Genomic DNA, 27,347 nt, shown 5'->3' with positions numbered 1-27,347 from the left:
GCAAAAACAACCTGAGAAAAGGAAACAAAGAAGATGACACACCATACAGGGGTATAAGATAGTAAGTGCTACATAGAAAAGCAATTAGGATGCTCTGTTCCCAGGAATTCCCTTTCAATAATGCAGTGGGGGTGGGAAAAAGGACATGCAATAATTTAGAAAGTGGAATTTTCAGAGAAAATCACCCCACCCAAAATCATGGAACATCTACTGCTGCTGACAAGAAAATTCAGGCATATCTTCATAAATCAAATTTGAGGGGAGAGACATTAAGTATCAACATCATGTTTTTAAAATTATTTTTATAAGCATCACTGTAATTTGCAAATCTGTAGAACAGTCCTGCAACATTTCTATACTTCTCTCTTTGTATCTGAGACAACGTAGAACTCTTCCACACTGTATTTTATTTTTTAAATTTTCCCACTAAGGAAAGAAAATGAAGGATGAGATTAATGAAATTAATTTCAAAAAGAAATATTTTCTTTGACAAAAATCAAACAATGTTACTACTAGATTTTTCTTATTAGAATTCAATATGCATACTAAATCACAAAATACCACTTTAACCCCAAAACAATTGTTTTAATGAACAAAATATTCAACAAAAATAAATCCATCAAACAAGCAGAAGCTTGATACACCACAATCAGACTAGAAATTTGAACCTAAACAAGAAAACTATGACAAAGGCTCTTTGAACTGCCATCAACTACAGGTTGATTAAATTAGTGATTTATAGGTTATTTAGCAATATCTGCATTTTACATTCATTGTGGGTAACGTGTTCTATCATTTTGTATAGTACCAGGCATGCAGGATGATTAGAGAACAACTCTCACCATCCAGGCAAGGCATCATGTGATTTAATAGTTTCTGTAGAAGAGATACTATCACCTTCCCAGGACCAGAACAGCTCTGTATATCTGAATTATAGTCAGAGGATAGAGGGTTTTGCCAAAACATTACCGTAGTGCTGGAACAAGGATAGTGGGAGGACTCAGCTTCTGAGCACTGATCCTAAACAAAACAATTTACAGCAAGTTAAATCTGTTGCAAGACTACAAAAGCTGAGCTAGTTTTCAGCTGACCACGGAATTAGCAGCATAGTAAAATATACTGTACTTCTACATGCTCTCCTCTCTCCTTATCAGAACAATCAGCCCCAGCTGCAGAGTCATTAATATGATCAATGTGTGATTGGGGAAAATTATTTGGATTCCATTCCCCATTTTTGTGGTCTTTTTCATTGTCTTTTTTTTTGGGGGGAGGGGGTTGTTTGGTTGGATTTTTTAAGTTTTCTCACTTTATATTTATTTTCAAAAACACATGCATACAAAAACAAAACCAAAAGAATGAAAAGCCCAAAGTTTTTTTCAACTTGACATGTTGCACTACTCAGTTATGTCATGTAGTGTCAGTAATGTCATCAGATAACATAACTGCCACAATCTGATGTGATGCATTAAACTGGGATTACCAGAATAAATCACGTTTGTGGGTACACAGATCACAGGTGGTACAGTCAGCTGCTCTGTGTTATGGTGTATCTATAGGATGTGCAGATTAGGATATAATGTCCAGAGGCTTGTTCTCGTTTGTGAAGTGCTTTGTAACCATAAGTCAATAGTAAGGAGCCACCAAACAGTTATAATGGCATAAACCATCATCAGGGAAAAATACAAATCGATCAGTGCCAGCGATATAACAGAAAGAGCATGCATCTGTCCCCAGTCTCATAAATTCAGTGGTTGTTGCTGGCTTTTCCTCTATCTGACGTGTAGTTTATTAATACTAGTAACTACCATAAATAATAATAATGCAGAGTAGTTTATTTCAAGATGAATGCTCTTCTTATTATCTGTTGATCCTATACCTTATTTCTTACATCATGTCCATATTCCTCCTGTAAATGGTGGGGGAAGAGCCGGCTAAATTTATTGTTCGAAGTTTATGCCCTTTAATTGGTAACAGAATGCTATGCCAAGAAAGTTGTCTATGTAGGCTCTCTGAAATATCTGCATACCTTAACTAGCATGGTAAGTCTCTACAAAGGAGGCATAGAATTTACGTTCTACTGCGTGCTATAAATAAGTAATAAGAACAGATTAGAATTATGCATTTACGCCTACTAGCGCGAGTGAGATGCATAATTCACAAGTGGCAAACCCTTAAGAGGCTTTCGTATTTCACCCCAACCCTCTTCCCCCTCAGTCTTGTCTATGTAGAACATAGCATATTGTTCAGTCCCACTGATTCACAAATTTTTATTTTTTTTCCAGCTACACTGTTCAGGTTTTATAATCACTACTTCTTTCTTGCAGAAAAGCAACAGATACTATATTAGTAGTTATTACTGGGTATGTGTCTGCTTTATGTCACATTATTGGTGTCATCTTTATGAATTTATTCTTGTGATACTCAGGGACACAACTAAGAGAACACAGGACTTGCAACTGAAAACTTCTCAGCACAGGAAGAACATAAATAGACTGGAGTGAATCCAAAGGAGGGCTACCAAGTTGATTAGAGGGGTGGAGCACCTCTCCTACAAGGAGAGGCTAAGAGAACTGGGATTGTCCAGCCTGGAAAAGAGAAGATTTCAGGGTGACCTAATTGTGGCCTTCAAGTACCTGAAGAGAAACTACAAGAAAGATGGAGAGGGACTTTTTACAAGAGCATGTAATGACAGGACAAGGGGAAACGGCTTCAAACTGAAGAAGAGTAGGTCTTTAGATCAGTTATTAGGAAAAAATTCTTTACTATGAGGGTGGTAAGGCACTGGAACAGACTGCCCAGAGAACTTGTGGATGCTCATCCCTAGAAGTGTTCAAGGACAGGTTGGATGGGGCTTTGAGAAACCTGGTCTAGTAGAAGGTGTCCCTGTCCAGGGCAGAGGGGTTGGAACCAGATGATCTTTAAGGTCTCTTCCAATCCAGGCCATTTTATAATTCTCTGATTCCATGATTCACAGTTAACATGACATATTGCTCCTCTAGCTGGACCTCCTGGGGAAATACACTAATCTCTGTGTCCATTCACATCTTCAGCTTCTCTGCTGAAGCCTCTAAATACCTGTTGTGACCAGAATTTTTATGATAGCACACAAAGGTCAAAGATTTTGCTGAACCTGTGGCTTTCCTCCACAGCCGTTCTACCTCTAAGAAGAACTCTGTTACCTGGTGATAATTTAAGTCTAGCTGCTTTAATATTTTTTAGTTCTCAGGCTGAGGAACTACAATATTGATTCATATACATCCTAAAGAAGCACCACTAGGGACAAGCTCTTTGGTGAAGAAGTTACATTCTAATTTTTCTCAATTGTTTTGAACTTTGTCTATTTTTCTGCCTGGATTTTCCTTTGTCCTGCATGCAAATATTTTGAATTATTTTCTAGTTCTAACTAACATTTGTTTATTTTGCCTCAATCTTTGCCACACAATTTCTTTTCATAGTTAAACTAAGACTTGTACCTCTTTTTTTTATGGTACCATTTACTTATTTATTTAATCTTTTTATTTCTTCAGTGTATCTCATTTGAGTTTTCCTTGACATACTTTCTATGTACTTTTTCTCTGCCTGCAAACTCACAAGGAAGACTTAAATTGTGCATGTATTTTAATTCCTACTACAATTTAACAGCTTAAAAACTGTTATATGACATTGCAACAATGGTATTAAATCCCAAGATTTAATTAAAAAAAGAAAATCAAAACAAATTAGTTGAAATGTAAGTAATACTTTTAATCTAACTTACCCTTGAGCTGTTGAAAAGGCTAGGAAGCCAGCTCATGAGAACATTTAAAAATTCTTGCCAATCGAATTAAATTTTTGTTCCTTTATCAGAAAAAAAATAACAATGAAATTGTTAAAATGAAGTGATAAATATCTCCAATGTTAAAGTTCAGTTTTCAAAAGGATGTTATCGACATACTTTATCAACATTGGTTCTTTTCATTATTGATAATTTCCTTAATTCTCAACATTTCTCCTAGAATAGAATGAAAAATTCACTTATGCATCCTTTGTATGAACTCATCTAGTTTAGCCAATGCTCCTGGATAGGTAAGCAATGAGGACCCAGAATCTCTTAATAAGCCAGATTCTCTTGTCACCCCCGAACAACTTTATGTAGCCCTAAAGATAACTAGATGTTCAAAAAAAAAAAAAAATTGAGCTATGCAGACTGTAAATGTGACTCAAATGTACCTGGGTAATCAAGGAACACGGTATGTCCAAAGCAGCCATCACAAAAACAATACCAATGTTTATCATCCACCTTTGCATTCATCTTAAGATCATAAGTCTAAGCCTTACTTAAAGCATGCTAATCTCACGTTCTTCTTACATGATTAGCTTTATGTTCACTTAAATATTTTTTCCCCTGTACTAGTTAATTTCCCGGTAACACATCACTTTAATGTATCTCTGTATTTATAAAATAAAAACTACAGAAAAGAAAGGAAGAAAAATTATAAAACTCCATCACCTTTCGAAGCCCAACAACAATTTGTGAAAAATGTTTCAATCAGAAACTGATTGTCATAAAAAGACAATATTTCACGGACGACTAGTGAAAAGCATGATGGAGTTCAGTACTGACTAAAAGTCTATTAAGCTTTACATAAACAGTGTAGAAACCTAGGTTAGATTTCAACAGGAAAGGAAGTATCCTAGAATGCCTTTCATGCTCTCTGGGAAAAGATCTATGCTTCCACATAACTTAGGAGGATAGGTAAATAGATTTTGAAAATACAGGAATACTCCTCCAGTCATACAAACCATCAAATATTTTTAAAATCGAACTTATATCCAACTATTTTATGACCTTGTAACACTCAGTCTTGTATTGTTCACACATAAGACTTGTGAAAGATGAAAAATACTAAGGAAAGTCTGGACTTACATTACTTGGTGAAGTATTTTAGAAATGCAAGGTTGTAAGGAAGTTTCTCAGATTTATTGAAATTACAAGTCTGAAATACATGCAAAATTAAAAGATTCCACTTTCCATAAATTTGTCTCATTACAGCTTTGGTTTTTTGAATAAATAAAATGCTGAACATATATTATTAATGACTCAACACCCTCATGGCCACATTTTTAATAAACCAAGGGAAAGGAGAAGCCTTGGTTGGGAACCCTCTAGAAGTACTACTGTGGTGTTACTGTGGGGTTACACTGTCACCATTTATCAATATTCCACGACTGTTAAAGGAATGTTCGGACATAGAGAGAGGTCTGTGTCTAGCATTAGCCAAAGAGAAACTCGTGTACTGCTCTGTCAAAACGTTATCACAGCTGATAAATCAACTATTTGTTGGTTTATAACTATTGGTTGGTTTATAACTATTTGTTATAGCAGCATGGAATAAAATATCTATTTTAAATTAAATATACATTAAGTGTTTAGCAGTTTGGGAGACCAAATGTTCCTAAATTAGTAAGCAGAAATATGAATGTGTTTTCCAGGGCATAAGGAAAAACTCAGAGAGAAGCTTCATTACGCAGCTGGTAATATCAAGAAGGCAGCCCCACTCTATCAAAGCCTACTAAGTTAGAGCTGTGTGAGGTATGTCTTCAGGATACCAAGAGATTCAAACTCAAGCAGTAGGTTTAGCCCTAGTCCATCTGTGCAAGAGGTGTCATATCTCTATCTGCCTGAGTCCAGCATAACCTGAAAGTAAGCATAAATCATTTACCAAGTATCTCAAAATGATCCTGGCAAAAAAAAATCCTTTAGAAAAGTGAAGATGCTTTTCTTGATCCATAAATATATTGCTTATAGTTTGAATATAAAACCTTGCACAGTTTTTGATGTTAACAAAGGTGTGACTGAATGAAATCTTGTCTGTTTTATCAGAGAAATTAAAACCAGAGCAGAACCCACCATTTTGCCTTACTAGCTTCAGGCAAACCACAATTACCAGGCATACGGCTGAAAATAAGATCCCACAAAAAGTATGTCAGGCTGTGAGCTCAACATGGCCAAGAAAGCATATCCTAGTTCTTAGAAATCTTAGGAGAGCTCTCAATGTTTGGTAACAAACAATGGTCACCATGACACAACAGCTCACAAAGAGAAACTATATCACTTTATATGAAGTTCTCGCTGATGAAAGACAAAATGCAGATAAACAGGTTACACACTTCAAAAGATCCAAGGGCAAGGTAGACAAGATGCAGCCAGTTTACCCAAGAAAGATTGACACAGGCAACATTACAACAAACTGATCTCAGAAAGTGGCAAAATAAGACTTTGCTGCTATCTAACTGCAGAGTGGATGTCTTGGAGAAGACCTACAAATCCACATGCCAGTGGAGACCACCTGCAAGACAATAATGCGTGGACAGTAAGCTCTGCTGGTTGATTAAAAAAAGGCTGTAAGGCTGTAAAATTGTAAATTCACATTTTACAAACTGAACTCAATGAACTCTTGATGTAAATCTATCTTCCTCAGTAGACCACTGTCTTTTGAAGAAATCTCAGAATCTTTAAGTCTGCTAACCAATTTACATAACTGTAAAGGAGAAAATATAGGACAAAAAGCCTATATATGTCTAATTCTGACAAATACTTTTGGAGTAATATCACAGGACAAAATAATCTGGGTGGTTTACATTTTTTTAGTGATTTTAGTGGTTTTCTTTCTTGTCATGGAATTCAGACAAGCCTGGAAACCAATGTTTTTCTTCTTGTTTAAAAAAACAGAGCCCACAGTCAAAATAATTCTTACATGCGAGAAGGGAAAGGAGAGAAAAAAATACTCTCTCTGTTCTACAGCTAATAGCTCTGGAGAAGCTATTTTGCTCCAGTTCTCTTTGGTACATACGAAAGATTGGAAGGTACCAATTGCTCTCACTTTATAACATGTGTTGCATTTTAATTTTTAGAAAGTGGTACTAAAGCAACCTGAGAGCTCAGCAATTCCAGCAGGGTTAGCGTGAGTTCTCTCCTGGCTTGCTGTGTTACCCAAATCTGATCAAAGGACAAGGACTCCAGAAGCTTGTCCAGCTGTGGTTTTATAATGACACCATTAGGTTTTGCTCTATAATCAAGGTCCCTAAAAGTCTGTGTAGCTTCAGGCTTAATATCTGCGACAAGGTTAACTGAAATCTGCAGCAAGGATAACTACTTTAGCAGATTGTATCAGCAGGAAATATTTAAACACTATTTAAAAGGATTTTAAATAAGCAGATTTTATTTAACACTGCACTAATGCACTGCAATAGAAAATGATACAACAGAGCTGCTACAAATAAACATAATGCTTTTACCCTTACACTGGCCCCCTCCCTTCTAAATTCCCTAGATCTGTATTATTAAGCCCAATGAGTGCACCAGATCTTTCTGTCTGAAGCTGAAATACAGGAACACCAGGTTCAGACAGCCCATTTGCCCTTTGGTTTTGTGCCTGCTGAATCTGCATTCTGGGTCTTTGGAATTAATTATGATAGTACCAGTCACAGGCAATGTCAGTGTTGCCAACCCAGGTGTATCAAATGTGGTTTCTTACATGCCTAGAACTTTAGAGGAGGGCAGCTTCTCCTGTAAGACTGGTGTACCCTGCCCTCTAGTGCCAGGTGCACCAATAGATGTTCACTTAAATGCACACTCAGGCCAGAATAAAGCCTGAAGCAGCAGGCATTCTTCATATGACATCCTAGAAAACATGGTACTTTCTGTATGACTTATCAGCTGGAGATGTTGCTAAACCAGATATAAGGGGTTGGTCTGGCACTGTTGCACAGTACTGCAAGTCCCTAAAATAAGTGAGACACTGGGGCATCTCTTATTGGGTTACATGCAAGACATTTCAGATAGATTCCAATAACCTCTCCAAGAAGAGGTGAAGACTAGTGTTTATTGCTCATCATGGTGCTAAAGAAGTCTCTGCTTCACAAGAAAATGAGCAACTGTGACATTCAAGGTTATAATATACACAAATCTAGCACTAACATTTTATTGAATAGCAAACAACTCTTTCCAAAACACTCTAGTGAAAGAACAGACTGGGTACATTTGTTATTTATATGTATTTCACTGCAACCTGGAAGATGGGAAATAAACTCGTACCAGAGGACTACAGAATTTTTCTATTGTTTGTCCTTTAAGGCAAAAGCTGCCTGTCATCTTTGAGCAGGACCTAAAACAAAGGAATGCAAATCCTTAAGGATGGAAATTGTTGGTTTTAAACATTGCTATAGCTGAAAACTGTATGAAAAGTAATCACAAGAACTACATCTTAAACCTAACATAATAAGGATTTTCTTCTCAGTGATTCAGCTTCTAGCAGTGATACATCTTATTGAAATGATCTTCTATGTACAATTTGGTGGATTTTCTTGCTTAAATTGTTTCACTTGGCAATTAGTACAATATGGATATTATGATGGATTTTGCTTTTATTGCCATGATCTATCATTTAAAACAAGCAGTAGTATTCATAGGGATAAAAAGGACAAAAAACTTCTAATTTTTCAGTAAAATGTAGTAATTTCCCATGGCTGTGCATAGTGTGTACTATAATCACTCCTGGGTTAGAGCACCATAAAAAAATACAGGTACTAAATTGGGATTCTCCCATTTTTTTAAGTTCAGATATGTTAAGCCCTGATTGAACAGATGTCAAACATCTGTCTCTTCCTCACACTAAAACAAGGCTCCCATTCTAACCTGGTTTTGTAGGATCAGCCTTTCCACACTCAGGTCAAATAACAATTTGAATAAGCCAAAGGTTAGTTCATGCTCTCAGAAAAAACTTGTGAAGACAGCTCTTTCTCACATTTACCAAGGCTCTACTTAATATTTTTTCCAGAAACCTGGTACAAAGTACTCTGTCACACTTTTTTATAAACTCTTGGGCATGTAATTTAGGATAACTCTATTCTTGTTTAACTCAGTTGAGGATCTGTCCTTGTAATATAGTTGACAGGATCTCTTTCCTGAAAAACTGGAAACACTTTTTTCAGGTTGGTAGAGAAAAATAAGTTTCATATAGCTGAGTCTTAATAAGAACATCTTCCCTTTAAAGATTCATGATGAGAACCATTAGATTCTGCTAGGAAAATTATACGAACACAATTTGTTAACATTGTCAAGTACCAACTGCTGCAGCAAATGCAGACATACATCCATAATGCCAAGCTCAGTGCAAGGATAGATTCATACTTCTTGGGTTTTTTTGTTTTCTAAAGTGTCTGTCAAGTCATTTCCCTTTGTAAACATGTTAAGCAATTAATAGCTTTTCTTAGCCCATCAAATCCTCAGCATTTAAGAAGAGGGGAATATTTTGTTCTAATCTTTTTTTCTGAAGTTTCTTCACAACAATAAGGTTTCCACCAAAATAAAACTTGGCACTTGGGTCACATCTAAGCATCACTGTCTCTGCTTATGTCATCACATTCTGCATTTATTAGATCACTTTTCTGCTGGTGGTATTTGCACCATCAGCTCAGGCCACTGTAGTTGAATACTTCTTAGGATAAAACCCACTCTATTGGCTCTTTTGTCTAAGGCAAGTAAGAAATTTTTGAGACTAATTTAAAGAAAAAACAAGAAGGAATACCTTGCATAAAATTAAAAATATTGTTTAAATAATTACATGAAGAAACCTTCACATTTCAAAGTAGAAGGTTCAGTTTTATCTGTGAGTGTTTGGTTCAATGAGAAGAATATTTTCCTCTCCACAGGAAAAATCAACTCAAATTTTCCTAAAATCAAAAGCCTTTTTAAGAGCATTATGTTTAAGGTCAGAGCTCTTAAGATACCTGTACAAGCTCCTCCATCACCTCACAGCTGCTAGTCATCTACAGAACAGCAAGGTATGTAGGTTTGGGGAGCAGAACCCTATTGCAACTATTCTCCTGAGTTGTAGATGTTGGTTTTGCTTACAGGAGCTTCTGCACTCACACACAGAGGAAACAAAAGCATGAATACAGGGGCATGGATTCACACAGCTTAAGTTTCATCTGGGATCCCGGACTATTTCCTCTTCGCTTGTCCCTTGGAGATATTAGGCTTTCAGTGGAACATAGAATGTGAAATACAACCCAGATTGCATGAGGAAGTAGAACATACACCACGTAAAGCAAATGCATAAAGGTGGGAAGCAGAAAAATCAGAGACAGACAGTTAACACAGGTTTTGTGGTAGAGAGGCTGGCTTCATTTCAGTGCTTTATTACTCACAACATAGAAACTGAATTTGTTAATATGGAGAAAATATTTAAAGGCACTAATGGATGATGGATGCCTAATGGGTCTCCCTTTTCAATGTGGTAAAGTGTCCATTTGCCATATGTGCTTTTAAAGGGTTTCCTTTTTAATTACAGCTCAGCCTCTAGAGGAAACAAACCCTCGAATTTCCATGAAAATCAATGAGTATTTCAAGCCCTCAACAACTGTCAAGATCAGAAATTAAGCTAACAATATATGTGCAACTGTGGTATTGAGAAAACATATCCCTCCTCAAGTTATGGATTAATTAGTACGGGCCTAAACTGATTGCACTTTCCATGGTCTGAAATGAAAGTCAGCAAAGTACAAATTTTTAGCTGTCTTCTTAAAAAGAAAAGTTTAAGAACCCATCACATTTCAACAGATATAGTACTTCAAAACCACAGAGAGAATCTATGACTTTTTGGTATAAACTACTGGTCAGGAACTAAGTCATATAGTCAGTAAATTAGGAAAATAATTTTGGTTAATTAATAGAAACAGATGTCAGAGACAATGAACTTTGTTTCTCTGTTTAGGGTCAGTAACATACTATGTTGAGGCAATAAGTCACCAACAACACTAGCATAAATGCTGAAAAGAAAAGGATAATTATATGGAAAAGGCCAAGACCTGTATAACACTCAAAAGTCAAAAGCTGCAACTTTTCACCATAAGACTGTAACTGAGGGGGGGAGAAGAAAATATTATGTTATACCTCTTTTAAATCTAACCCAAAAAATAGAAAATATTGGGCTCTGAAAGGAAGCAAAAATCAAGTAAAATTAAAGATATATACAGATCTAAGCAAGATCTTGAATAAACTTGATTCAAAAGGACTGGGATTTCTAGTGACCCAAATCCCAGCCTGCTGGCTCACATTGCCACTTCTCCCTCAGGCAGAGTGCGAAACTGGCAGCTAAATAAAATGGTTCCAAAGTAAACAGACTGATGTCCACACCATGTTCATAATGATGGGCAAGAGTGCCTCCTGTGTTGTACTGCATACAGTAACACAATCTGATTCACCTGCCTTCTCTCTTGAATATGTAAGATTTTCTCGTCTCCTTACATCCATGTCAGCCTAAAAATTAATTGAAATCGAAGTCATGAAATGCTCAATATAAAAAATTCTAGAAAAAATATAAATAAATAAATTATTACTAAATTGAAGGAAAATAGCTTCTCTAGAAAGCTTACAAACCAGATGAGACTTCCTTCGACTACTTCAGCTGAATGTATTCTGATATATCACTCAAGATTTAGAGGTAGAACATGAGGAATCAAGTCCTGACCCTTTTTAACTTATGCTTTTCTATATTTTCAAAGAATTCCAAAAGTTACTTGACCATAATTTCTATCAATAAGCATCATTTTGGCTATAATTCAGACTACAATCAGACATGAATCTAAAACCGACCAACCAAAATACATTACGGTGAACACTCCCTCAAATATTTTACATTGCTTGCCCATTTACAACTAGGTTGCAGATGAACACATTGGTAAAACCACCTGTGATGAGCTTTCAGTAATGATTTTAATAAGATCGGAAGCACAACTACTTTCTCTTCAAAATTTTTAAGAATGGTGCTATGATATCGCAATGAGAGATTCACGGAAATCTTGCAAAAAAAAAAAATAGATAAATGGCACTGCGAGAATACCAGAAAACTGGGGAGATGGGGAGAAATTAATTGAACCTGCACTTTTGATAAATATTTATTTTTTTGCAGAAGAAAAATGCACACTTGTTTGAGCTGTCATTATGCTAACCTATATCCTATTTTTCATATTATTAGTAATACATAATGTGGTAGTTTATATTCAAAAATAAAACCAGAATGTATATACCTCATGTATTTATCCAGAAATACACTAAGGTTACTATGGTTACGAAAAATCCATTACCTTTGAATACAGAATGAAAAAGTTTGACTTAAAGTGTGCACTATTTATTATAGCGATCATCAACAGCCTTCAGGAGGTTCTCTAACTGGATTCATTTTTCAGTGTCAAAACTGACCCACCACACCAGTAGCTTATGGCCTGTGCAAAGCAAAGAAATTTGAACTATATGAATTTTTAAATATGTTTTATACTAACTCAAGATGCAGAAATGGCTTTGAATTTTAAGGCCTTACATTACAAAGAAAGTAGGGTCTTGGTACCCTTTCCCCCCTGAGTTGTCCAGTATTAAATGCTTTATTTTTACTTGTACCTATTAACGTATACAAATTCTGATGGGTCCAGAATAGTGCTTATGCTGTAGTATGCTACTTCTAGCTCCATATCTTGAGGTTTTTATTAATTTTGTTTGTTGTTTGGATAATGTCTGAACAAATAATTTGGATACTTCATTAAACTACACCAATTACATTAAAATAGGAAGACAGATTACCATGCTTCACTGTACTGCCAAAAAACAGACATTTAGCTTCTATGCAATAGTTTAAGAGTACTGATATAACCTGGCTACTGGCACACAGCATAACTAATATCAGAAGAAAACAGATAATTAGTTTATACATTCAATAAATTAATTAAACATGGACTATTCAGGTAAGCAATGCAGTGTCTCTCTAATTAAGAATTCTAAGAAAGACAGGAAAAAAAACTATTAAACCTGTACATAATATCTTGTCTTCAACATCTTGCAGTTTACTTGCTTAGAGAGCTAGATGGTATGAGATCAAAATGTTACAAAATCATTAAAAATATGACTCGGATCCTGGGAAAGAGGGCAATACAGCACAAGGTTTAGCTATACCATCCATGGTGATGTTAATTTCTGTGAGTCCCAACAAAGAGTTCTATGAAAGACTCTTTAAAAAAATAAAACCATCAGGGTTTAAAGTGCATCCAGTCAATTTTAGAATTATATTTCTTTTCCTCTGAAATAAGAAGAGGTTAATCATACAATTATTCATAGCAACTATGAGATACACATGCAATCTAGCAGAGAACTCACCTTTTACAACATATTTAGTTCCATTTCCAGAGTAAACTGGTATTCCATTCATATATAAAGTATACTGTGTAATAATACCATTTGGTGTTTTGGGTGGATTCCAACTCATCAGCAGGAATGTGGGAAAGGATATTGCTGTAGGTGATTGCACATCTTCAGGGGCTGGTGAAAAAAACGCATAACGTTATATTATATTGTCTTTCCACGGATAATAAAGAATTTAGGTGAGAAGCTACTACCAGAATGGTTTTTGGTAAAGCTGAAATTTCAGAAGAGATTTTATGTCTGCAACATGCCAGCATTTTGAGAAGCCTTCTATTTTATGTGAGGATTCCTAGCCAAATAGAAACTTCTACGAAAGATGATGATATACTCCTTGGGTTTAGGAGAATAATAATGCTTCTATAATTTTATCTTTCCAGCTTGATAACACTGAGCAAGGTGAGGGGACATGATTTTAGTGTAGTCCTTTTTTTAATAAAAATCATTTTCTCTTCCTTCATGCTTTTTATTCCTAATTACAAAGGGATCATTCCAATCACAGATGCAGGCAATGTGTTCTTAGGCACTACCCCTTATTTCAAACTTTTCATAATTCAATACACTTAGTAATGTTTGTTTAATGTAGATTTTATACATATAATATACTGGAAGTTGGCAATGCATAATAATTTAAAAGTCGAGTTCTTTCACTGTTCCAATGAGTTATATATTAGAAGCACAAGGAATCCCACTGAATATCGCAAGGAGAGCAGAGCTTGGGCCTTAGTCTGGGAGAAATATCTTGTAATTTACAAGCTCTGTGCTAGCAATTTAAAACAATAACTAGCAGTGGCTGGCAATGTGAAAACAATATAAAGTAATGAATGTTTCAACAGGGAAACAGGGATAGCTGGAGGGTGTGATATGGTGTCTGTCTTCTGTATCGCCAATTTATTGTTACTAAGAGCATGCAACAAGAGCATCCAAAAATAGAAATTCCACACATTGACTTTTTGTTCAATTCTTCTGAGAGATAAAACACATGTTCCCCATGGTTTTATTTGATCTTTGGGGTGGGGGGGAAGGGCGGGGGAAAGAAAAAGAAAAAATCTACTCTTGCCTAAACCTTTCCAATAGGACACGTAAAGGATTCCTGCTTTACTCACTAAGCAGATAAAATAAGACATAAACAATTTATTTTTAATTACATGTCACAGCAGAAAGAAATATGTAAATACTGTATTTCATGTTTACATCACAGGGTCCAATAACTATTTGGTTGTCAGAGGCTGCACCTTTTCATGGAGAATGCCACCAGACAGTCTCAGTTTATTTTGAACATCCAAGAGGGAGTAATTGGATTCTGATTTGATTGGTGCTGCTGGCAGTTGTTAATGTGGTCACAACAAAACTCTATTCTAGCAGTGTTAGACTGCAATCTTCAGTACTGCCCTCGTCAAGACAATACCTTGCATGGCTACCTGCTTTGGCAGCAATTCAACACACCAGCATTCTTTTAATTAGTATGGCTATAATTCACATGACTTCATGCCAAAATTTTATTTGCTTTACTGGTGCTGTATTATTACCTAGTTTACATGAGAAGATAAAACAAAGAACTGTGGGAGGGAGGGAATTTTGAAAACTACTCTGCATCATGGAAGATTAACTACTGTCCAATAAATACATGTCAAAATCTTCATTATTCTACTGGTGTAGATTTGGAGTAACTGATTATTTTAACTCGATTAACATGGCTTTAGGATAGAAACAGGAGATGTGGACTTCATGTTTAATTGAGAATGAAGTTAGATATGTCACTGATATTTTTGGAGCATCTGTAATTGATGTGTATTACTTATCAGCCTAGTCTCTAAAGTCAGAACTGAATGTATTTTTTCTTTCTTCCTGGCTTGTTCTTAATGTAAGCATAGGAAGCATTAATTTATACTCATAACCTTTTAGTTTGAGCACAACAACCTGTGAAAGTGTTTAGAAAAAAAAAGGGAAAATCTGAACAGCAATTAATAAATAACTCAATCGGCATTTGGTGGTTTCATCACACTGAAATAATTGTTGCCTATTGATGGTGTTTAGTGGTTAAAAGAAACCATGGAAATCAACCATTTGATTCTCAATTTCATACTGTGCCATACAATCAATTCTTTTTAGTCAGACTGTCTCTAGATTTACTTCTGAGCCATAGTAAAATGAGGAAGCTTTCATTAATCTTTCAGATGCTTCATATTAATGACAAGGCTCTTGCATGAACAATGTAACAGCAATTAAAAAGCCCATTAATCTGCATTACAGCTATTAAAGATGCATGTCATTAAAGGGTATGGAGTTTGATTCATTTTCGCACCCCCCCAAAAAATGGAGCAATTACGGTCTGGCAATGCACTTTGTCATCAAATTAGGTTGGGGTTTTCCAGCAAATGGCTTTGCAGCGTTTAGCTCTTCTCCTGTTTTATTATTCATGACTGAAATGTGGAAGTCAAGACCTTTGAAATTACTTTACCTTCTTGTGGAGTGGAGATGTTCAATGCATGCAAGCTCTCAGTACAGCCAGCCAAAGTGCAAGCAGTTAGGGTTACAGCATAGTTTGTGAAGGGATTCAAGCCTGTCAATATGCCTGCAACACAAGAAAGCAAGGTGTTGTGCATGTACAGTGTACAGACTGATTATATGCATACACAGACAGAAGTAACAAAGTCTTCTGTTACAGGCTTCCACTGTCACAGGTGGAAAAGGAAAATTATTTCAAGGTTTCATTCCTATCATCCATGACTTAAATTTTGCAAAATAAATTAAGAGTATATGGTATTTTATTCCATCTTAAATACTAAAGATGCAGCTAAGTTTCTTTAATTATGGTCACTGTAACAGATACTGCTTCAAAACTGAGGTGTATATTTTAATGTAACTGATAATAAAGTAGTTCTTTTCTTAGTCCCTGTCTCACAAAGTCTTTTCAGTTATTGATTTTGTTTTTCCAAGGAATTTTCAATGTCTCCCAGAAAAATTTTTTTCAATATTTCCTCTCCAACATTGCCCCTATTCATCCATAAATTGAAATCTTTTTTTACAAAACATTCCACTTATCTTCCATTACTTCAGACCACACATTTGCTATACTACTACAGTAACATAATTCACATGACACCATTTACAAGAAAAAAAGATCTGTAACCTTCTGCTATTTTAGGTCCTGCTTATATCAGTGAAGAAAAGTTACTAGATTCCCACATATCAATCAGTTCCTTGTCATAGCAAATACAATAAATCACTGCTTACCACTTCAGGAACTTAAACAATATTTTGAACATCAATATACAGAAGAATTATGAGGGGAAAAAATTGGTTTACCATCATTTTCAGAAACATCAGCAGCTCTCATTTCAAACAGGTCCAACAATAGGTCCAACAATAAAGTAATAAGAAATATAAATGCAGCAGTAATTAAAAGAAGGCCAATTCAAGTTTTATCTCAAACCATGTTCTCACCTCGACTCTCACAGCTCTCTAGTAAAATCAATGTGGTTTTTCATTAAAAAAATAAAATATCAGCAAAATGTGTTCTTTCAAAACTGTCCAACACTGAATTTTGAAAGCAGCTTAAAAAACCCCAGTAGTTCAAAGAACTCCCAGCATTACAGGTACACAAACAAATAGACAAAATTAGTCCTTATTACTACTTGTCATTGGGCTACTACACAGAATACAACATAACTTTACATTTAATTAAAATAAAATCTTTTTTCCCCACATAAGCCCTTTATAATCATAAAAAGGGTCTGGAGAATTTGATGTTGGAAGTTAACAGTTACTGAATAAATACATTATTTTCTGAGTAGAACAATCAAAGTCTGTAAAGGTTTATATTGTGTTTACTAACAGGTGTGTTCACATGGAAAATATGAGACTAGCTTTCACTCAATTAGTAATGTTTGTGCTTTTTGTTGCAATCAGTCAAAAAACTTCAAAGGTTGGCATTGTAATTATCTTTCTATTTGAATTTTCTGAGGTGCAGTTCCACTCACACACATGAAGGAATATTCAGAAGTAATCACTTATACTTCAGAGCAATGTTAAACTAAAACTAGCTGATCAGCATCTGCTTGCTCTGGTTATAGCTTTGATTTTGCAAATCCCCAGTTAACAGCAGAAAGCTGTACTGACATCTTACTATCCGAAGTAAATGTGACAGGAAAGGAAAAGAACACTGTGTCAGCCACCACCTAAGCAAATGTCCCTGTAGTCTTCCTGTGACGGAAGGAAGATATTTTTAAGAGCCATCAAAAAGCCGAAAACAGGAAATATCAATGTTTTCATAGATTGGTTTGGGATGGAAGGGACCTTAAAGATCATCTAGTTCCAACTCCCCTCCATAGGCAGGGACACTTTCCACTAGACCAGGTTGCTCAGAGCCCCATCCAACCTGGCCTTGAACACTTCCAGGGATGGAGCATCCACAAGTTCTCTGGGCAACCTGTTCCACTGCCTCACCAAACCCACAGTAAAGAACTTCTTCCCAACAGCTAATCTAAACCTGCCCTCTTTTAGTTTAAAGCCATTACCCCTTGTCTTTTCACTACACACCTTCACAAGAAATCCCTTTCCAGCTTTCTTGTATGTCCCCTTTAGGCATTACTATCCCTGTAAAATATTGGAAGTACTGGAATCTACACTAAATTCTTCATCATGGAAATTCCATTAGTTAAAAAAATATGGTTTTTTGCATAAGACTTATTTCCAGATCATAGAGGGTTAAACACAGGAAACTATAAAAGGCACAATTGGAATTACCTTCTGCGAATAAACAGAAGCAGAAACCAAATACTCTAACTGTGACATTTGCAAGTTCTCAGTCAAGAGGAGCATAGTACAGTGTATATGCCACCTCTCTACTCACTCTGCTGTGCTTTAGGAAGCAATTTAGTTTTATTTGTCCATTTAGCACTTGTAGCATTCTTTTCTTATAAAGTAGTGAATTAATGCTCCTTGCATTTTCTGATAGAAGACATTCTGTAGGGTCACCAATGGCTTCAGGCACTGAGAGTTGCAGTAGGACATATCCAGAAAGATGCCCGTATCTGTAGAAGGTTGAGACTGGGCTGTTTTGTTTAGTTTTGACAAAATAGAAAGGTTTTATATAAAGCACCTGCAGCAGAACAGAGTTCACATTGCACAGGCAGGTTTGCAAAAGGCAGCGAGAATTTGCAAAAAGAAAAAAAGAATAAAACCCACAAAACCCCCAAACAAGTAAAGAAGCCCTTTTGCAAAAGGAGTTTTATGTTTAAAATTCATTCATCAGAGGCAGTAAATTAAAAAATCATTTGTTTGTTTCCTAATCAATGTTTTTCCTTCACATGTACTCTTGCCCTATTTTCTTTCAACAAAGAAACAGATGTGCTGCATAGGTAGGCAATAGAAAGTGCACAGATTTTATTTACATACTTCAGCAAACTACTTTTTTCTCAGCTGCCATCCTATCTGTTTGGCCAGCATCCACTGTAATCTGTTCTCCTTCATTATGTTAATCTGTGGGCGGAAAGATTTCTGTCATCTTCAAATCGCTTGTACAGCAATGGTAAACACCTTGGCCTGTCTGTAATTGGACAGGTGTCTGCATTGGTGTCACCCGGCTTTTAATTCAATTAAAGAACTGGCTGCTCTGCTCTCATTACCCACTCATTTCCTCTGCACTTGCAGTCAGTCAGTGAAATTTACACTCAGCGCCTGACTACGTTAAAATACGAAGTCAGCAGTCCCACAGCAAAGATCATCACTGATACACGTGAATTAATTTATAGCACAGCAAAATAAATTTTGCAGTAAAAAATAGCCTATGATCCAATGAAGTCAGCTGACAGCTTTAAAAAACTTACCCCAGCTTCTCAATTATCGTGTTCCCTGACTGGCATGTCTTGTCTATACCCAATAATTGTTGATCTGATAAGAATCCATCGGGCTTTCCAAGATGGGATGCTAACAAAGCAAAATTTGGTCACAATTGCATGTATTCTATTAAAGTTAACAGGAGAGAGGCAGATAAATTGTCACTTTGGTCAGGAGATAGAATTAGAGACATCATCAATATTTAAGATGAGGGTCAACCTCCCACATTTGGGATATGAGTCCCATTCATTCAGTCTGCCACCACAGAGCAGCTGAATCCACCTAGTCTCAAAATTTACATCATAGGCTACGTTCAAAGCCTGAAAATCCACATGGGAAAGTGGAGACACTAAATCATTCTAACACACCATCCTATCTGCCCAAAGAACCTTTGGAAATAAATTAAAGTTCTAACACAGACATTTTGACACAGTGACCCCATGAAACTGAATAATGTCATTTGTTAAATATGAATGTAAAGTTAACAGTCTAAAAGAGTGATCTGGAATCACACCTAGAACATTAAGCCCACTTTATATGCAAAACTAGTATTTAATTCTCTATACTTTTATTTAAATGGTCTTTAATTATTTGCAATATTGAAAGTTGAGGTTTAGAGTTGGTCAGAGAAAACGCTACATTCATTCTAGCAGATAAGGGATAAGAACATTGCTATGGACAGTAGAAAAGGGGTCAACAATGAATTTATGGTAAAATGGGTGCATGGACTAGTCAGGGTGAGTTGCATCTTTATATCCACTCCATTCATCATTCTAATGCATACAGCATATAAGAAGATTAAATATCCAGCTTCTTTCCTTCACTTCTCCATAAAACAGACATTTCTTTTGTTCAGAACCTCTAAAAGGGAATTCTCATACATTTAGGCAACACAGCATCCTGGCAGATTTTGAGTGGAAAAGTAGTGCTTCTCATCAACGAAAAAATAAACTGTTCACCACTAAAGTATGCGGGCTAATATTCTGTTCAGAAAAACTGAAAAATAGAATCAAAGGCAATTACAGTATTATAGCAATTTCTTCATCTAGTTTTATGAAAGCAGCTGCTTCACTGTTCCAATCTGTCACCCTACTGTTTCACGAAGTTGCTTCAAAACTCCACGAGGTCTTCAGAGATGAAAAGACACACTTGCTTATTGCAACTTACAGAGCTTTTACTCTGCATAATGGATTGGTTATAAAAAAATATAAATTGAGGTGAGGTTTTTAAAATATATTTCCTGATGAAGCCTTTCCATAAAAACAAAGCCACTCACCTACATACACAACTCACACAAAAAAAGCTATTTAATCTTACAGATATAACACAAATACTAAAGTTCACTTCCTCACTTCCATAAAAATTTCGCTCAGCTAACATGGTTGAAGAGGACTATTTTGCAAGGCTAATTCTATTTTTTTGCGGGGATAAATTTAGCTAATTTTAATCATAACCAGGCATTACTTTCATACGCAGCCTGAAAACTCAGCTTTGCTACTGAATATTAAGATTCCAAACAAAGCTTATCACACATTTCTTTCACATGTTGAGTGCATTTTGTTGCCAAAAGAACTTTTCTTTGCCAGATTTTTTCATTGTTGACTCCCTAACACTCTATTTCATAAGGAACTATTTTGAAATACACCTATTACAATTGAAACAACACTCGACCTTTAGATTCACCTTAGTTTTTGTTTAAGCTTCAGAAACCAAAATTACCCAATCTCCCCTCGCCATACCTCGAGACTATTTAGCTAACTTGAATGCCTGAGGTCATACAGCATCTGTCCAACAAAGTCACTTGTGTGTCGAGATGCATCATTGCCACAGTACACTTAATCACAGTCCACTGATCAGAAAAGGAAGTCCTCAACTGACTTTGTTTTTGACAGATTGTAGCAAAAACTGTTTAAGTACATGTGTCTTCTACATATGCATTTCTGAACTGAAAGCCTGTGCACATCAATCTGTCGCATACATCTGCATTTTTAAAGCATCTTCTAACTAAGTATAGTATGAGTCATAAAATGTTGAAGGACTGTTGAACATGAGGACACCTATTCCAACTCTTTGGCTTATAAGAACAAAAAACAGTTTACCTTAGTTGTTGGATTTAGGTGGCTTGAAAGACCCTTCTTTTCCCCAACAGAAATATTTCATAACAAACCATGTACAAGCTCCACTGGCTTTGAAGATGCAATTCAGGTTGCAGTGGTTGAAAGAAACCTGTTACATTCCAAATAACACAGGGCAACTCTCTAGCTGCTTCAATTTGCAAAAAACCTTGGCTCAACAGAGTATTGATTCTGTAATATCTACCACTATGTTACCCTTGATCATTTCAAACAACTGGTAATGCTCATTTTCTGTAGTATGATTAATTTTAAAAGTTTGCAAAGAGAGAAAGAAATACTGTCCACCTTTTTGCAAACTTTTTTGAGTATGTCTATAAAAACATATTAATTATCCCTTCTGTCCTGACAAACATTAAAACATTGACTTCTTTTTATTAATAAAAGTATTGGTATGTAGCTAAGAGTTGATGTGATTTTGATAAAATGTTCAGGTTTATTTAATCAGACAATTTACATTTTGTATGAATAAATTTATAAAACAGCATTGGACTGTAAACAAGATTCATTTAGGTCTAAACTCAATCAAGTTTGAATCTTAATACTGTAGAATACTAATATAATTTATGTTTTAAAATTCATATATTGAAAAATATGCCACTAGTCTGCTAAAGCCAGCTAAATGAAAGGAGATAGGAACCTACATTCTGCCACTCTGACTTAGAGTCATTAGGAGCTCAAGCACCACCTGACAACTCACAGAAACCTAATGGGCAAAGACAGGTCTATCGGCTACCCGATGTTGCATTAGCTGCCGCAGTCAAATAGGGATCTGAGCAGGGGCTGCAGCTTCTGGTATGCTCCTTCAGCTCCTCCCACCAAGACAGATGTGCCTACAGATGGGTGAGAGAGACAGAGAGACCAAATCTCCTTATGACACCCACAGGGACAAAATAGGCCAACAATGAGCATCACAGCCCTCATCATTAAATGGATCTCAATGCATGACACCCCTTTGTGTGGGCACAATGCGCACAGCCCTCCAGATCTCACATGCTGTGGTATGGCATTGTAAAGCACATACTGTCATTCTTCTGGGAAATATTTAGACATCTTCTGTCATCTATCTGTGTTTCTGATCAAAGGTTACTTCAACAAAATGATGACTGAGAAATAATCCACCCCAAAATACCAGCCATTCTTGTATTTAACTTGGCTCAAGCTGCCAAGCACCTAATGAAGCAGCTTTCAAAAACCATATTTTCATTACAAAGTTCCAGCTTTTATTACTTTAAACATTAGTTGTAAGTAAATATAAACTAAACACACCAAACCTGTTTAGTGCATTATGCCTCTTTTTATCTACATAAAAAGTTTTAGAACATTAGAAATTTGTCTCAGTTTGGAGCAGGGATTTGGGAGTCCTCCTAGTGCTCTGACCCTACATACGTTTACGTTAGTTGGTTTGCAATCTTTTCCTATAAATTTATAGATTCCTATAAATTTATACATTACTGTAAATTTATAGATTCCTATAAATTTACAAAAATCTCATTAACTGTAGCATAGGAATGTTTTCAGTGTAAAATATTTGCGCAAACCAAGAGCTTTCAAGTAATTTCAAGTGCGTCAAAGTTGTTCCAGCAATTCACTAACAGTTTCACGTGGCACACTCCGCATCGGTGGTAAATTGCTTACAGGCCCCATAGAGACCAAAAAAGCCCAAAGGAAACAACATTTCCTAAGAGCCACCTCAGACAGTAACCCCCGAACGCCGTCAGAGGCAGTGCTCAGGGCGCAGAGGCTGGTTGCAAAGCCACAGGCTGCTTCGGCAGTGCCGGCTGAGGCCTGGCAGAGCCTTCCCTGAGAGGGAGAATCTCTCAGCCAGCAGCATTTCCCAGAGCATGGGCATTTGCCAGCCTGGCAGCAAGCTTCCCCCAGCCCTATGGCCCCGCTGTCCAGCCCCAGCTGATCTGTCACTGGCAGGTGGCCCTGTCTCCTCTTCTGAGAGATTCTCTAGCTAGAGTACTTTCAAAACCAAGGGGCAGCCCAGACACTTTGATTAACCATATTAAATCATTAAATTAACTTTTCCTGAGATATTCATCTGTCAAGCATAAAAGACTAAAAGTTGAAAAGTAATTACAAACACGTGCCACGGGAAGGAGGGAACGGCTGCCATGGGCTTTCAGAGGGGAACCTGTCGACAACAATTTTCTCGTTACCACGTGTGCAGTCACAACATCAGCCCTCAGCTATCACAGCAATGACACAGGCAGGATGAACAGCAAAACCATACACACTTGAAAGAGATATCTATAAGAGGAACACCAATTGTTTGTGAATTCTTTTGCAGTATATTTTATTTCAATATTATTTGCAGGTATCATTAGCATCCTTCACTGCCTGTATTTGGGACCCTGTCATTTATAGGTTTGTCAATCTCCTGAATTCTTAAATGAGAGAAATTGGAATTATGGTGGATAAAAAAAACCCACCATAGTCCTCCTAGTGCTTGTGCTTGACAAGAGAAGCATCAGAGGATTGTGATCAGTAACACAAAACCTGTTTAGAGGCAAGACAGCTGGGGTGTATCCCAGGGGTTGATACTGGGGCAAATACTGTTCGACATCTTCATTAATTGATGATGGGGGAAGTGTGACCCTCAGCAAGTTTGTGAATGATATAAAAGGGCCACTAAGATGAAAAATGGACTGGAGCATGTCTTTTATGAGGACAGGCTGAGAGAGCTAGGACTGAGCTCAGGAAAGAGAAGGCTTGGGGTGATCTATCAATATTTATAAATACCAGATGGGAGGGAACAAAGAAGCAGCCAGACTGTTCTAAGTAGTGCCCAGTGATATGACAAGAGTCAATGGGCACAAATTGAAATACATAAATCATAGTATCATAGAATATCCTGAGTTGGAAGGGACACACAAGGATCATGGGTTGTGATGATCTCAGAGGTCTTTTCCAACCTAAATGATTCTTTGATCATCAAGTCCAATTTCTGGCTCTGCAGAGGACAACCCCAAGAATCACATCATCTGTCTGAGAGCTCAAACTCTTCTTGAACTCTGGCAGGCTTGGTGCTGTGACCACTTTCCTGGGGGAGAAAAGGAAATTCCAACTGAACACAAGAAACCATGCTTTTTTACTGTGAGGGTGGACAAACACTGGAACTGGCTTCCCACAGTGGAATATCTCCATATGTGGAGATATTCAAAACTCAGTTGGACATGGTCCTGGGAAACCTGCTCCAGCTAACCTTGCCTGAGCTAGGGGAGTTGACTAGATAATCCTTCCAACCCCAGTGATCCTTTGATATTCTGGATTCCAAAGGGAAGTAGAAGCCAAAGATTCTCACAAACCACACTGAAACAGTGTATGTTCTAAAGCCTCTTTCATTTGTTTAAATACTGATACTATTATATTCCAAATTTTCATGTCAGCATGTGGAATGCACTGGAATGCACAGGAAAGCAACCCAGCCTCTAGGAAAAAACTTCTTTGATGTGATGACCCTGTACTTCCTTTATTACTCTGTGTGACGAGCTGTATCCAAAGTGTATCAATGTTATTACATGCGTCTTTGAAGGCAAGATAGGCTTGCACAGTGCTTCTTGAATCCCAAAAATTTACACTCTAATTTTACACTCTCAGCCTAGAATACAGATACTGAACACCATGTGGAAATATATCAAATAATATATCCAATACACTCCTGGTTCAACAGTCAGAACCTCATTTTAAGCATTTAAATCTGATGAATACTGCTTTCTTGGATGAAAGTGAAAAAATAGTTTGACATTTTGAAGATTACAAGGGTCAGATTTGGAAGGATTTTTGTTCCTGATGAGTCAGAAATAGGCATTTGAGACTGTGATATTACAGTCATTTAAAGACCTGTTTTAATATTTAGCTCAGCTTTTCTTCTTCTTGACAAGGGTACAACAGGTTCTTCTGAATTTGACACACACAGGACAGCCTTCTCAGAAATGGGTAATGCTCTTAACTTTTTGTCACTGTGCAACAGTTATGACTCAGGACCCTACTGAAATGGTTCAAAAGAATTTACAGTTGAAGTATAAACCAAAACACAAGAGATGGGCATAAAAAGCTTCAAGGGAAAAAAAAAAGACAAAGAGGGTTGTCAGTGCCCTCAGATACATTTGCAAGCAGCAGATTAAGTGGGCCTAGGTTTGACAGGGAATGAAAATTTGAAGGAGGGTGTGGAAAAATGTCAGAGTTTCTTCATCAGTGATCCCACTGAGAGGTGTGGCACTTTCTTCTCTGCTGTTACATTAACAAGCCTGGCTGTTTGAGTTACTGTGGCATTTCCTCATGCAACACAACAAAAGAATTTCTGAAGAAATTTACCTGAAATTAGGGAGAAAACAAGCAACATTTTCCTTCTCAGCAAATTCAAAGTAAGCAAAGATAGCATCTTCTGTGGGGTTCTGTGTTTATGATAACTTTTGATTAACTAGGAAAGATAATTCAACAGGGAAAGACACCTTTTCCTGGGAGCCTCACATTTGTGGATAACCAGTTCTCAATGTCCACAGACTTGCCCATCTGTGTAGGCTTCACTGAAATCAATGAACTAAGATAAAATAGCTTCAAGACCAGTGATTTAATTTCCACTTGTCTCAGTTCTGACCTCACCATGAGGACATCAATTATATATTTCATACAATGCCGAAATTGGAAAATACGTAACTAAACTATTGGGCAGCAGTTATAAATAACAAGAGGAAGCAGTCCTTAAACACACAAAACTGAATTGGAAAACTTAATGCCACAGCAAGTTACAGAAGCTAGAAGTATAAATGTATTAAAAAATAAAGACAATTTTACCATAGTACATTACGCATGATGATCCAGATGCAGCTTTCAGCCAAACAGCTGAATTTGTATTAACAGGAACACTCACTCTGTACTTAGCACATTTCTTACATTTTCTTCCTAAGCATCTATAATCTGACATTGTCAGAGAGACCAATATTTTAATACAGCCATTCTTAAGTTCTTTGGGTCATATGAGCACTCAGTGTGCTACTGTGGCAAACAAAGCCAGCAGGATGCTGCCTCAAGAAAGGCATCACCAGGAGAGATAAAGAAATCATTATTCCACTCTACTCAGTGTTTGTCAGGCCACACCTGGAACACTATGTATAATTTTGGTTCCCATTGTGCAAAAAAGATGTGGACAGGCTGGAGAGGGGCCAGAAAAGGGCCACAAAGACGATAAAAGGATTGGGAAGCCTGTCATGTGAAGAAAGGATGAGAGAACTGGGTTTGTTCAGCCTCAAGAAAAGAAGGTTCAGGGGAGACCTTATCACCATGTTCCAGTATTTAAAAAGTGGCTACTCCCTTTTTACAAGGAGTCACATGGAGAAGACAAGAGGTAATACGTACAAGTTACTCCTTGAGAGATTCCACTTGGACACAAGAGGAAAAATTTTTACAATGAGAACGATCAGCCATTGGAATAATGTCCCCAGGAAGTGGTGGATTCCCCAACACTTCACACTTCTAAGATTCAGCTGGACAGGGCGCTGGGTCATCTTGTCTAGACCATGGTTTTGCCAAGAAAGGTTGTACAAAATGATTCTCGAGCTCCCTTCCAACCTGGTATTCTGTGATTCCACTCTTTTATTTTCCATTATTCAACAGCTATCTGCTGTAATAAAGAACCAAGATCCACTTACTGTCTCCATTTAATATAAAGGTATGTTTTCTTCTTCTACCTCCTGTAAGCTGCATGCAGATAACCTCTTACTTGTCCAGGTTGGTATAGACTTTTTCATAACCCTGACACATAATCACGGAACAGCACCAACAAATTTAAACAACATTTTTGTTCTGACCATCAGCTGTGAATAAGCTATCTAATACATATGTTTCTACTAGGGTCTTTAAATTCTGCTAATACAATTTGTATTGCCTTATAGCATAAATAAAGAATATTGAAATCAACAAGGTCATCAAAGAAATGGCAGTAAGGACAGAAAGCCCATGCAGTATGTAAGTTCATCACTCACAAATAGTCAAGATATTTCAAACTGAAGAAAACAAAATAGATGCAAGTTTTCTCTTGAAAATGTATGTTTATGGCAGAGAAACAACACAAACCATATACGCTTATGTAAAAACTATTACCTGGGCTTCAGGAAAGCAGCAATAATATACTGCCT

General features: G+C 36.7%; 1 protein-coding gene across 1 annotated transcript in view; it reads right to left on the bottom strand.

Moving 5' to 3' along the window:
* The window catches only part of LOC116783619 (usherin-like), a 238,386-nt gene that overhangs the window by 170,692 nt on the left and 40,347 nt on the right, over positions 1–27,347 (bottom strand). Inside the window, 1 exon segment of the mRNA XM_032681273.1 lies at positions 19,063–19,162. Within this exon segment, the coding sequence (XP_032537164.1) occupies positions 19,063–19,162 (100 nt within the window).

Source organism: Chiroxiphia lanceolata, chromosome 3, assembly GCF_009829145.1.
Source record: "Chiroxiphia lanceolata isolate bChiLan1 chromosome 3, bChiLan1.pri, whole genome shotgun sequence".
Classification (NCBI taxonomy): domain Eukaryota; kingdom Metazoa; phylum Chordata; class Aves; order Passeriformes; family Pipridae; genus Chiroxiphia; species Chiroxiphia lanceolata.
Note: the sequence above shows the minus strand (reverse complement) of the source record. Positions and strands in the feature narration are given on the sequence as shown.